Source organism: Myotis nattereri (assembly GCF_964212035.1).
Source record: "Myotis nattereri genome assembly, chromosome: 3".
NCBI classification, from domain to species: Eukaryota; Metazoa; Chordata; class Mammalia; order Chiroptera; family Vespertilionidae; genus Myotis; species Myotis nattereri.
The window spans coordinates 7,066,173-7,079,897 of record NC_138077.1 but is presented as its reverse complement, the minus strand read 5'-3'; the positions used below and the strand labels follow the sequence as shown (position 1 = coordinate 7,079,897).

Genomic DNA, 13,725 nt, shown 5'->3' with positions numbered 1-13,725 from the left:
AGAGCGTGTTCCTGGAACGTCACATGCCAACCAGGCAACATTTCCGACGGTCTCTGTTTTGTGCAAGAATCCAGCTGTCCCGTGTGTCATTAATCGAATGACTAATTTCACAAGAAAAGCATGTGAAATTTGTGCTGTATTTTCCACGGGTTTGTACCTCTAAACCGTTCCAGCAGATTGCTCATTTATATTAGCTTCTAAATTTAAACCATGTGCCTCTTCCCTTAGCAATATGCGATTGGAATTCACTCTGTTTCGGAGCTGGCCACGCTTGGTTTGCCTTTCCCGCCCGGTAGGGAGTGAAGCCGGGCAGGGCAGCCTTCCCTTCACCTGTGGGACAGCCCTTTATCTGCACGGAACCTTGTAACTCAGTGTCCGGGCAGCATGGCAAAGTCTGGCTGACAACATCCCTAACTATAAATAGAGCCTAATGTCTTTTTCAGATTACTGACCAGAGTATTCTCAAGAACTGATTCCAGTCTTCTATTCTCAGTGACGGAAGGACTCTCCCCCCAGAGGCCACAGTGCAGATCCAGGGTGGTCTGCAAGGGAGTCTGTGCAGGCCCAGTTGTACGTGGAGGGCACGCACAGTTCTAATTAGACCCGCATAGTGGAGGAGTGCCCTGTTGCTACAGGTGGGCTGGTATGTTCACCACTCAACACTCAGAGATCCTAGGAGCAGCCACCATTCAAACCTCCCTCTTCATTCACTAATATTAGATACTAGAGGCCCGGTGCATGAATTTGTGCACAGATGGGGTCCCTCCCGGCCAATCAGGGCCATCTCACCCAGTCCCAATCTGGGCCAATCGGGGCCTGCTGGCTGGGGGGAGAGACCACAGGAGGTTGGCTGGCCGTGGGAGGTTGGCTGTGAGAGTGCACTGAGCAGCAGGGGGCAGCTCCTGCATTGAGCATCTGCCCCCTGGTGCTCAGTAGCTACTGGCCAGTCCTCTGATCGTCTGGTCATAATGATTACTTAGGCTTTTATATATAGAGATGTGTTGAGTGTCCACTATTTGCCAAGTACAGGACTCACTGGCAGTGATCAGGAGACCTGCTCCGTGGAGCTCCATCCTGGAAGAAGTAGAACATTCCAGTGATGAAGACTGACCCTCCAGGTCCTCCCCGCATCCTCCCTCAGCCTCCACCCTCACCCCTCCATGGCAAAGCGGGAAGAGTCAGCAAGGACCCTGCGCTCATTATCCCGTTGAGCTCTGGGTCACCTGAGGAAACAGTCCACAGCCCTAGAACCCTGGTCAGCTCCCGATCCTCCACATGAATGGGGGAGGAAAGGGCACGGCCACTGGGTGGCACAACGCTGTGCGAGGGCAGCCTCTGGGGGGTGCACCGTGGGGCAGTTGCCTGGCAGGGTTGTTCTAAGGATTAAATAAGGTGATGCTGTAAAGGTGCTTATTGCAGAGCCCGCGTGACTTACGTGCTAAGCAGCTCTTGACTGTGTTACTATGAACTGTTCCATTCCTTTAAGGGGATAGGACATGCGGATTAAGTGAAGTGATTCAAACGGGAGTATGACAGTATTCTCCATAACCGCTTCACACCGCTAATGGAAGTTGTAGTTTCTATAGCAGAATGTTGGGAGCCACCTTAATGCCCCCCATGAGGCAAATAGCTAAGACATTATATCACTGCCATACGCCATCACTATTACTCAACCATCGAAATTAGGATGATGAAGACCAGGTTGCTTCTTGGAAGCCTTTACAAGACATAATGGTGAGTGAAGAAAGCAGAATACGAAACTGCACGCATAGCAGGATTTAAATAGGGTAGAAAACCTGGAAGAGAAGAGGGAAAAAGAAAACTGTTCTCTGGCACGCTGAGACTGGGGGTGACTTATCTTTCCGCTGTTGCTAGAATGTTGCTAAAGTAATAAATCAGACTCTGCAATAACAAGAGAAAGTTTTAGTGGCCAAATTGAATAAGCAGTATCTGCTCTAGGCTGAACCCTGAGAGAGGTACCGAGTCCATGGAGTCCCATCCTGCAGTCTCCTGTCCCACTAACGCCCAGTCTGTCGTTTGTGCCCCGTTGTCCTGGGAGGCCTGGTGTTTGTCTAGCAGACACCCCTCCCCGCCACACCCACTACCTTGCCACCAGCCACCTGCTTCCGGGACCCTGCCTGCACTTTCCTGCCTTACCCCAAGCCACTTGCATTGGGATAAATTGTTCCATATAATAGGAAACCCCACCACATAACAGGGTTTGACACCCGTCAGGTGGACCCTTTGTGTAGGAAACATCTATGGTACCTCAGGACCAGGCCTCTTCATCGTCTTTGCTTCCCCATCACTAGTGTCTGAGCCTTATCCTCAAGGTCACCCTATGGCTCAGATGGCCAGGGGGCCTCAGCCATCATAATCCTGTGCTCAGCCTGGTCTTAGCAGGGCCTATAACCATTACGCAGTCTTCCTCGTTCCATGGAAACTTCTGCCAGGTCTCATTGGCTAAGACAAGTCACATGGCCACCCTGCCTGCAAGAGAGGTAGGGAAACCTATCTCTTCAACTAACATTTCCACACAAAACGCAACCTAACTTCTGTCATTAAGGAAGGAAAGAGTGGATTTGTGGTCTGCCATGGCTCCTCTAGTCTGTTCTTCACCCAGCACAGCAGGCACCGCACCTGGCGCATTACAGGAACTCAGTAAAATGGGTCCTGTAAGTGAATGAATGAATGCTCACTAACTGGCCCCTTCCTGTCCAGCTCACCGTCCAGCTGCACCTGCAGCCTCACTCACCTGCAGACAGCCCTACAGGCTGTGGCCACCGAGCTTCCCCTGACCACACGCTGGCCACCAGAGCAGCTGCAGGTGACCGTCATCCCAGCTGGGGAAGCCCTGGGGGGAGGGGAGACGTCCAAGAGCAGCTTCCCAGAAGAGAGAAAGCTTGACTGGGCGCCGGAGCTGCAAGAACCGACCAGGGTCTCTCCCATCAGCACACGAGCCTGCTCTGGCATCACCATCTTCCATCTTCCAGAAAGGCCCTCCCGGGAGTCTGCCCTTCCTCCAGGCTCTGTACCTCCTCCTTGTAAACACTCCTGAGACTGTCTTTCCTACTGTTCTTCCCATCTCACTCCGTCTCTTTGCAAGCCCCTCCTCCTCCTGTACTGACTTCTAAATAGCAGGGTTCCTCAGCCCCAGGCACCAGGCCCCCCTTCCGGACCCCCAACCATGCCCATAGTGAGATGCTACCTGGACGCTGATGACCCCAGATTCCCGTACGCAGCTCAGCCCCCTCTGAGCTCCAGCATCCAATATGCAGCTCAGTCCGCACCCTGGCCTCTCCACTCAATTTCAACCCCTTCTCAATTTAAACAATTATTGTTAAAAATAATAATTATAACCCTAGTCTTCCCCCAACTCATTCAGGAATTGCCATCTATTACACTGTTCGGCCAAAACATCTGCATGCTGCCTCATTTCTCTCTTTCTCTTTTACATCCAATTAATCAGTAATCCCAGGGATGGTCCGGGTTACTCCTGCGCCCAGTGTAAGTATTAATGAGGCCCCTTCACTCTCAGTGTCCTGATTTAAACAATAAATTCCACAGGCATCCTACTCATATGCATCACGCCTGCCTAGCATCTGGCATGCTCTCCACCGAGTTTCCTGAGAGCAGAGATGATGATTTACTCATACGTGTTTCTATTACCAGCATCTCGCAGATTGGTTCAATTGAAGAAAGAAGGTGAGAATAGCCGGGTATGAGAGCCAGAACAACCTACAGAACCAGGGACTGCTCTCTGCCCATGAGCCAGCCTTCATCTTTGCGAGAGGATGTCTGTGGTCCACGGTCCATCTGAAAAGGTTCCTTAGCCAAGACCTGTGACATCTTACCTTCACACGTGCCGTCCAGCTTCTGCGGAGACGAGGCCGGCGCCTCTGGGTGGCGGACACACCGGTATGAGCCCTCCGTGTTTAAACACAGTTCCCTTCCAGAGCAGGCGTTAAGCTCCTCATGCAAACATTCGTTCACATCTATGGAAAAGAAGAGCAGGTGAGTGGCACCCACTGGTCATTCTCACTAGCCTCCCAGTGTGTGTCCTCTGAGCTGAGGAGTGGACGGGGCAGTGGGCCCCGGTGTAGCAGAAAGCCTGCAGAGCAGCTGGCCCGCGTCTCAGGACACGTGCCGCCCTCGCCTGCAGCCGTCACCTGCGCTTGGGTGGCTGCGGTCGCCTGAGCCAATCGCTTTGGGGCTGTATTGAGTCTGAGGGTCATGAGATGATGGGTCCAAGCATCCTACCCAAGAACTGGTCTGGTGGATGGGCTCCTTTCTGGACTGAGAAAGGGAGCAGAGCAGCCCCTGGCATTCGGAGGTGGCCTGTCCCTCACAGCTGGGTCCTTCCCTCTCCTACCGACAGAAACCATCTCAGAACACACCAGGCTACTTCCCGACCAGGATAAAGTGACACAGAACCATGCCTCTGCATGGTTTTACCAAAGCCAGACACACACACAAAAAGACCACTGTGCTACCCACAGAATATCACACACACCCCTTGGGCAAAAGGAGTGGCTCTTCGTTGTTTTACTAATTATAGCTTATCTTCAGGCAAATTTGCTCCTTGTTGAGATACCCAATCATAGCATCCCCACTTTCTGACACCATCCAATCTAGAACAAAGCCCTGGATCAAAGCTACACACACACACACACACACACACACACACACACACACACACACCAAAAAAATACCCCACCCAGTCAAAGCCCACATCCCATAACAGATTCTCCCACCTGACCCCTCCTGCGCCACCCCGTGGCCTTCCCTCCCTCCCTCCCTTCCTCCCTCCCTTCAGTGCTACCCCAATCTGTTCACCTACAGGTGCATTCCTGTCTCCGGCTGGGGGCCTTCACAGACCACCAGGCACTTCTCTTATTGGCACGAGTAGGTTTGGTCCTCAAGCACATGTGTGGATTTTCAGGGGAATTAAAGATCCAGGGCCTGGCATCCTTGTGTGTGACCTTCACCGTCCTGGGAGGAGCTTCCCCACAGCAGCAGCCACCCTCCCAGGGGAGCAGGGGACTCAGGTCCTCCTGTCGTGGGACAGGACGTGCTGCTGGCGCCGTGGGCGCGCTCACACCCTACCACGGCTCCTTCCACGACCCACGGCAGCTGAGCCAGAGGCCATGTGGTCCACCGCCCAAAGCATTTACTGCCTGACACTGTTCAAGTGTTTGCTCACCCCTGATATAGACCAAAGGGAAAAAGGAAAAGAAAAAGAAGGAAACACCAGGTCATTTCTTCCAGACACAAGTCCACATCTGTGCGCTTCACCAAATCCAACTTCGTACGAGTTCTGCTGACAAAGCCCCTGGGTATAAGGATGTCCTTGGCGAGGGTGGGAAAGGGGCAAGAAGGGGAAGTGTAGGAACCCGAGAACTGAAGGGAGAAATCCTGGTGTGTTCTGGGGTCTGTTCACAGCGCCCACCTGGATGGAAGGAGAAAGCCGGGAGCCGGAGCGTGTGGCGGAGACACAGCTTAACTCGGTTTGGACCAGAATGGCCTAAGGTGGGTCAGCCCACCCTCACCTGCCGGATTGTTTTTCCACTCCTCTCGCCCACCGCCCCCCCACCCCCGCCCCAAGGAGAGGACCAAGGGAAAGCACACCTTGCACCTGGATGTTGATCACCTCATAGACACGCTTCACGATGCCGTCCAACACTGTGGACACGTTGGCCACGGGCACCGGCCACGGCAGGCCCAGCAGCAGCCGCGACACTGTGGTCGAGGTGTCCCCACAGGCCGAGTGCAGGTGGTAGACGGCGGCGTCCATCGGCCGCAGGGCACTGGTCACCTGTGAAGCCAGAGTTAGAGCGTCGCCCAGGGAAAGTGCCCCATCAGACAGACAGGGAGACGGAGGCCCGGAGAATTTAAGTTAATTGCGCATGCGGCATTCTGGTCTGCAGAAGAGAACCCCTATGGTAGTTTATTTCTGTCATCAGCCCAGTGAAAGCCTGCAAACCAGATTATAAATACTTCTGCAACGCTGGTTGCCATGGGCTGAATAGTGGCCACCCACCCACCCCCACATCCTTATGTTGAAGTCCTCCCCCCCCCCGGACGTCAGAATGGCCCTTATCTGGACATAGGGTCTCAGTGGATGTAACCAGACTAGGATGAGGTCATTCGGGTGAGCCTTTGGCCAGTGTGACTGGTGTCCTTACACAGAGAAGAGATTTGGACTCAGAGACAGACACCGATAGAAGGAAACGCTGTGGGGACACAGGGAGAAGGCAGCCACCTACAAGCCACGGAGAGGGGCCTGGGAGGCACCCTTCCCTCACTGCCTCGGAAGGAGCAGCCCTGCCCACACCTCGATCTCAGGCCTCCAGACCTGTGGGACCCTAAGTGTCTGTTACATAAGCCCCCCAGTCTGTGGCGCTCTGTCACGGCCACCCCCGGGAAAAACACCGGTCAGACCCCGGGCCCCGCGGTCCCCATCCTCACCGCTCATGACAGAGGGTTATATCAGGAATTAGAGAACTGGACGTCAAGCCATGGTCTCATGTTGCACATCTGACTTTTTTAGCTTTCATGACCCCTTTCCTCATTTCATCCGAATCCTTTTTGCTCCAGCCTTATATCTCTTTAAGCTCTTTCCATGCACTGTTTAAACCTCACAGCCACTGTCTCCGACAGGATTATGACCACTTCTAGTTCAAGGAAGTGGTATCTAAGACACAGAGAGGTTAAGTAACTTGCCCAAGGCCACACAGCTGATGAGTGGCAGCACCGGGATTTGAACCCAGGCAGTCTGGCTCCTGAGCCATGCTCTCACTGGCTATTTGGGCCATCTTCTTACCTGCCCTAGCTGGGCCATCTTCTCCTCCAGCTGGGGCAGGTAAGGAGGTTTCTGGGGGATGGTAACCTTTCAGAATGCCTCTCAAGTCACTTTACTGGACATCCCAGAGCAAGGTAAGTGTGTGTGCCACCTGTTCAGTGGGAAAGGGACCCAAGTCCGGGTCTACCCCCTCCCCGTCACCCATGGGACACATCTGTGGGATCTGAAGGTCAGGCAAAACCAACCACAGAGTGTGTGGGGCCCAGTGCAGAAGCAAAATTGAGGGCCTTGCTCAAAAAGTATGAAGCATCTCAAGGGGCAATGCCAGAGCATTAAACACAGTGTGGGGCCTTCTGAGCCTGGGCTCACTCCAGGGGACACGGGCCCACGTGGCCCTGAGGGCAGACCACACCCTGGAGAGACCTCCAACCGTGAGGATGGGCAATGGCCCGGCCACCGCCGGGTAAAGTCATCCTGGCTGGAAGGCTCTGCAGTGTCAGCAAGTGTGAGCTGTGTCTGCAGCAGGAACAGGTTGCCCCTCAGGGGACATGTGACCTTACTCAGAGACATGTGTGGCTGTCACAGCTAGGCATGCATCTGGGTGCGTGTGCAGAGAGGCCAGGCATGCTGTGCAGCCCCATGATGACAGGCGGCCCCCACCACAGAGAGCCATCCAGCCCCGAACAGCGATAGCGCCGGGTAAAGGTCCCCATCCAGCACTTTCCAGCACACTGGGGATCGAGGGGGAAGCCAGTGAGGGCACAGCTCTGGGGCCCAGGCCATCTACACTGGACACCCTTTGGTTTAAGCAACAGCCTGTTAGAAGATTAGGGGTCCCGTGTTCTACCCCATGATGGTGTACGGCTTCAACGCCATGTGTGTCAAACTTCAAACTGCACACGTTTGTGTGTGCCCTTTGTTGCACATAAATCACACCTCTTTGAAGCTTTGTTTTTAAATTAGGAATTGACATCTGCTTCAGAGCCGGGCATTCTACGTTCACTCGTGGAACCCCTCCCCAAGCCCTGGTTTGCGCTGGCGCCAGCAGGGCGGCTGGCAGGCTCACCCGCCCCTCACCCACCATGGAGTGCAGCAGCCGCATGTGATCCAGCAGCCTGGCGTCCACCTGCTGGAGTTCCCCGAAGTCCATTTTCACCAGGACGGTCACGTTGTACCAGGAAGGCACCGAAGTCCCCTCTGGAGCTGCAGGGGCCACAGGCTGATGAGCTACAGGCCCAGGGCCAGGTGGGGCCACCAGAGGCCCTGGGCTGAGAAGGGGGACAGGAGGCCTGGGAGGCAGGAGCTGGCCCGTCTGCATTCACCCTCCTGCGTGAGGGGGGCTGCCGCATGGCCGGCATGGGACACCTCCCCCACCTCCTGTCCCGCACGTCTCTTACATTATAACATTTGTAATCTTATATATACTACATACTATACTTTTGGAGATAATGTATACTAGATAATAATGTGTGTAATATGTATTTTATAGGATATGTATACTGTGATAGATAGTAAAATAGCATAATTAATATATGTGATATATAATACTTTACATTATTTATACTATACTAATACTAGACTATATTATAACATATAATGTATATGATATTTTCTTTTTCTTTTTTAATCCTCACCAGAGGATATGCATTGGTTATGTTTTTTTATTGATTTTGAGAGAGAGAGAGAGAGAGAGAGAGAGAGAGAGAGAGAAACATTGATGTGAGAAAGAAACATCCATTGGTTACCTCCCATATGCGCCCCAACTGGGGATCAAACCCATAACCCAGGTATGTGCCTTGCCCAGCACATACTTAGGTTATGGACTCAAACCTGCAACCTTTTGGTGATAGGACAACATTCCAGCCAACTGAACCACCCAGCCAGGGCAATGAGGACGATATATTCATCCTTAGCTCTGAACCTTGACCAACCCGTTCTCCTGGGGGCAGCCACGATCAAGGAGAACCTCCCAGACCAGACAGGCATGCCCTGAGGGCTGGGCCTGCGGGCCTGCCAGGCAGGTGCTATGAGCAGGATTTCGTGCCCCTGTGGCGTTTCAGGAGCAGCTACCAGACAGCCCGCTTCCAATAAGCACCACCTGCCGCTGACTCTAGGGCCCCCAGGCAACTGGGGAACCGGTTAGTGCTCTGCCAGGAAGGCCTGTGAGGCTCCTCCCCTCCGTCCCCTGAGGCGTCAGTGTCAGAGTCATTGCAGAGACGCTGCATCGAGTGGGAGTGGGATGTGCCCGCACACAGCTATGGACTCCCCATGAATCATGACCTTGCCTGAGGTTCCTGGAAATCACCCCCCCCCCCCCACCTTCACCAGATCGGGACCGGGCCCAGCCCACGGGCGGCTGCCTCACCGGGCGCCTGCTTTGCTGCAGGTCTCAGTCCCACCTTGGGGTGCAGGAGGCACACAGCGGTGGCCCCACGAAAAGGAACAGCATTTCTGAAGTCCAGGGCAGTCGGCATCCAGGGTACACAGCGCGGTGGATGCTCCCTGCCCCTCCTGCGGGCAGATGCCGGGTCTTGATGCAAACTCCCCGGACCGATTCAGGGCTGGGGGAGAGCAATTAGCCGTTAATGGTGTCGGCAACAAAAACCAGGTGAGCCGCTCAGGCCGCACCTCCAGGTGCCTCCGACACTCATTCCCTCTATGGACCTAGGAGAGCACAGGGCAGCCGCTCCAGGGCGACGGCCAGGTCTGGGCAGCGCCATTCTGATATCTAAAGTGCTGGAGAAATTGCCACATGGGGACTGGCTTTGGGGACATAAAAAATGGGCAAGTGGCGCCACCCAGAGAGCCACTGGGACAGAAGTTCCAGCGTCCCTGTGGGCCCAAGACCAAGGACTGCTTTCTCCCCATCCTAAACGCCAACGGCCTTACAGTTAGGGAGACATGAGACTAAATGTGAGGTGGCTCCTGGGACAGAAAAATGACATTAGGAGGAAAAACAGGGAAACCCAAATAGTGTGCAGTCGAATGAACAACAATGCACCAAGGTGGGTTGCTTCCTGGGGACGTGTATACGATGGTGACACAGACACTAACACAGGGGACCCTGTTGACGGGTATGGGGAACTCTACCACCTTTGCAACTTGTCTGTCAATCTGAACTATTCTAAACTGAAAGGTTTACTTAAGTGAGAAGAAAGTATAGGCCACCAAGAAAAACAGCAGCCAAGAATGGTTGTCAATCACAACAGATGTGTTTTCCAGCTCAAGTTCATCTTGCCCTGACTGCTGTGGGGACACCCTTCCTCCCTCCCCACAGGGCTGGCGCTCGCGGAGAGCCCAAGAATACAGTCCACAATCCCAACTTGGTAGAAACTCAGAAATCCGCTTCTCTTTCCACTATCTCATTACGGACAATGAAACAGGACTGCTCCGTGCCTGGCAACCCAAGGTCAGTCACGGTGCGAGGGGACGACCCACAGAGGTTTCTGTCTGAGCGGCAGCACCGAGGCCGCCTGGGCTCAGAAATGTGATCCTTCTGGAATGTCATTCCCACTCCCACCACCTTCCCAGGCCAACTCCTTCCCCAAAGGGGCCCTGGTCTCAGCCTGGGGGACGGGGAGTTTGGGGTAGTCTCTGGGAGCAGTGGGGTCCTTCTGCCACAATGATGGGCCCGTGGTGAAGGCAGGCTGAGGGGAAGCCAGGGTGCCACTGCAGTTGGCTAGCATCGGCTAAGACGCTCAGTTCGCGCCACACCCAGCTGTGTGTCGCGGTGTTTGCACCATTGGACACTCATGGCAGCATTATGTACAATAATGAACACTTGGAAGCAACTAGATGTGAAATGGTGGGAGATGGCTACATGCTGATACATCCATGTGAGGTAATGCCATGTGCCGTTGAATCATGCTACAGGACAGTATTTATTGACATGAAACGTGGCCCAAATACACTGCCAAGTGGTAAAAGCCTATTACAGAAAAATCTCAAACAGGGTGACCCCCTTCCGTAGAATGCCCGCCCTGAATGGAGACAGAGGAGAATGTTCTCAGTGGCTCCGCTTTGGGGAGTGGGGCAGCTGACTGGTGACGGCCCTGTGATCTCTTCTGTGTCCCAGATTTTCTGCATGGCGTGTGCGTTCTGCTTTGTGATGATAGCACAAAGATACATTAAAAAAAAAATAATGTCTGAGTTATCATTGCCTTCTAAAGGCTGGGTTTCTAGAAATCGAAAGCCATTTAGACCGAAAGGCATGTCACTGTGTTCTCATAACGCTCTTCCCTTTTTAGTGAATCGGCTGTTGAGTGGGAGGGGAAAGGAGGAAGCTCGTCTGCGTCTCCCTGCTGCCTGGAGATGAGACCTGTGAGCTGAGAGCCCTGGGTTGCCAAGACACAAGTCTCCCCAGGCCCAGGGGGACCTGGAGGCCCACCTGTCCTCCCCAGATGCCCAGGCTGTCCCCATAGCTACCGCATCCAGGGTCTGGCCTCTGCCCCAACCTGTGCAAAGTAACCAGTGGGTCGGGGGATCCCTTACAGAGACTGAATCGCTTCAGTTTCCAAAGAGCCAGCCTGTTGCTAGGCTGCTCCGAATGAGCGCTAATCGAACAGTCAGGCTCTGAAGAAGGGGCTTCAGGAGGAGGAGGAGGTGTGTTGCCAATGCCCCTGGTGTAAATGCTTCCACCAAGGGCAGTTCCAGCTGCCAATGTGCTGGCCCTGAGGTGCTCAGCTTGCCCCCCCCATATCCTCACTCTCCTTATTCTAGCCACACCTCTACTGTAACTCCCCAGAGCAGCCCTGCCCATGGGACTCTCACCTGGTGAGCTTCTAATTAAAGGTGCTAACACTTTAAAAGTGGGGTTGATGTCCCATGAGAGTCATTTCCTGGTGGCTGGTTTGCTTCGGGGAAGAAAGATGAGAGGCAGGTGGTGGGGGAGGAGCACCAGCCCTCCCTGCCTCCTCTCCTTTGGGACTTGCCTTGTTCAGCTCTGCAGGGCAACAGCCCTTACAGAAAGGTCACCCTATGGTGGGCGGGGCTGGTGTGGCTCAGCCAATCCTGGACCTTCCTCCAGACCACTGGACCTGTGACCTCACTAGCCCCGACCACAGCCAGCAGGTTTTGACCTGTGTGGCCTTCACACATGAAGACAAATGGAACAGGGCCACACCTGCCTTTTCTCTGTGGATTCTGATGCTCCATACCAAGGTTCATGAGCCCCAAGGTCTTCACAAACAATGGAACCCCCGCCCCCCCAGGAAGAGAGGGGCTCCCAGGGCATGGGCAAGCAGCCCAGCTGGCTACCCCTTCACGCATGTGCCCTGAAGACACGGAGAGAGGAGAGGGGGCAGGTGTCAGCACAGGAAGAGACTCCTTCTACCCAGCACCTGGGCGGGCGGGATCTCCAGGGGAGAGCCCCGCCCTCCCTTCAGCACCCCTTTAGAGAATCAACAGGAATGTGCAACTGGCTCTAAGCCATTGCCCTGAGGTCAGCTGGCCCTGTCTGGTTTTTATTGGTGGTGGCAGTGTTGGTGACAATGGTTTCATTTGAAGACACAGCCCTGAGCTGTCAGGACATCCCTGTGCCTGGCCCTCTGAGCAGGTCCGTGGACAATGGCATCCCTGTCCCTGGGAGATTCGTCTTTGTTTCCAGAGTTTCCGCATGGCTCGTGTGCTCATATTTGTAATTATAGTAAAAAGATACATCTCAATAAAGTGATGTCTGAGTTACCGCTGCATTCCTAGTGCTGAGTTTAAAAATAAAATTTAAAGTCACTTGGACTGAAAGAAATATCGTACGTGCCCTCAATGCTCTTCCCGTTTTGAGGCCTTGGTTGCTGAGTTGTGTAGGGGACCTGCGGGAGGGGGCTCGGCATGACTCAGCGGGCCAAGCCCACGCAGCCTTCTGCAGGTCTGCAGGACACAGGCTGCATCCTGTGGCCCCTGGGGTGTGATGGCCACGCCTTAGCCTCGGGCCCAGGATGGATCAAGTGGGATCCCCTCTCAGACCCGCCTGAGTGGTGCCTTCTGCACCCTGGAGATGGTAGCCCTCACAACTCAGGGTGACCCCGTTGGCACTCACTGAAGTCACACCCTTCCCACTTCCCCTCCATGACGGATGGGGACAGAGGTACCTCCGACTGCTCAAACTCATTTGAGATCTGGTATTGACTCAGATGTAACAATCACCACTACCCACACACACTCACAATGCACCCTCTCCCCTAGAAGAGGTCTTCTGGAAAGTTCACTTCCTGCCAAGAGGCTGAGCCCTGAACCCCAACACAGCACAGCCCACCTGGCCTCAGACGCTGGCCCAGCGCACTCGCACCGGTCACCCTGGTAACCGCCCCGAGAACCTTCCAAACCACACCGGGGAAGTAAGAGGGCTTGGAGCCTCTGAGCAGGTAGGGGGTACTGAGGGGACCCCTTCCATCTCTTTCATATATTGGAGTTCAGATTAGGATTTCAGATTTTAAAAAGGGATCCACTACCACTTTTAAAAAGAAAAGGTGACTGCCACATTGGTTCTCAAACTCAGCTATGAGTTAGTAGCTTGGGGAGCTTTAACAACATCCCACCACCCAAGCCATGCCCCAGGCCAAGTCCATCACAATTTCCAAGGGCAGGACCCAGGCAGCTGTGTTTTTAAAGCTGCCCAGGGGCCTTCGGTGTGCAGTGAGGTCTGGGAGCCACAGCTCCTGAGCAAAGGTTCTCAAACCAGAACCCTGGGCCGGCAGCATCAGCACCACCTGGGACCTTGTACTTCACCCCGACCCGCTGGATCCAAAGCCGGGGGTGGGCCAGTGACGTGTGCTTGGGCAAGCCCTCCACATGATCCTATGCTCGAGCTTAGGAACCAGTGTTTCCCAAAGATCTAGTAAGTTCAGGGCTAGTGGATGTGATCAGTAACCATCCCAAGACTCATCAGGACGCCCAGGGGGAAGGAAGTGGGGGGAGTGGCCCACAGC

At 54.2% G+C, this 13,725-nt stretch overlaps 1 protein-coding gene across 1 annotated transcript in view; it reads right to left on the bottom strand.

The window, feature by feature from the left end:
• Positions 1-13,725, bottom strand: part of UMODL1 (uromodulin like 1) — a gene marked incomplete at both ends in the record, with an annotated part of 51,500 nt that overhangs the window by 33,518 nt on the left and 4,257 nt on the right. Inside the window, 4 exons of the mRNA XM_081088045.1 lie at positions 3,855-3,995; positions 5,629-5,815; positions 7,884-8,005; positions 9,202-9,363. Coding sequence (XP_080944171.1) covers positions 3,855-3,995; positions 5,629-5,815; positions 7,884-8,005; positions 9,202-9,363 — 612 coding nt within the window. The remainder of the gene's footprint in view (positions 1-3,854; positions 3,996-5,628; positions 5,816-7,883; positions 8,006-9,201; positions 9,364-13,725) is intronic.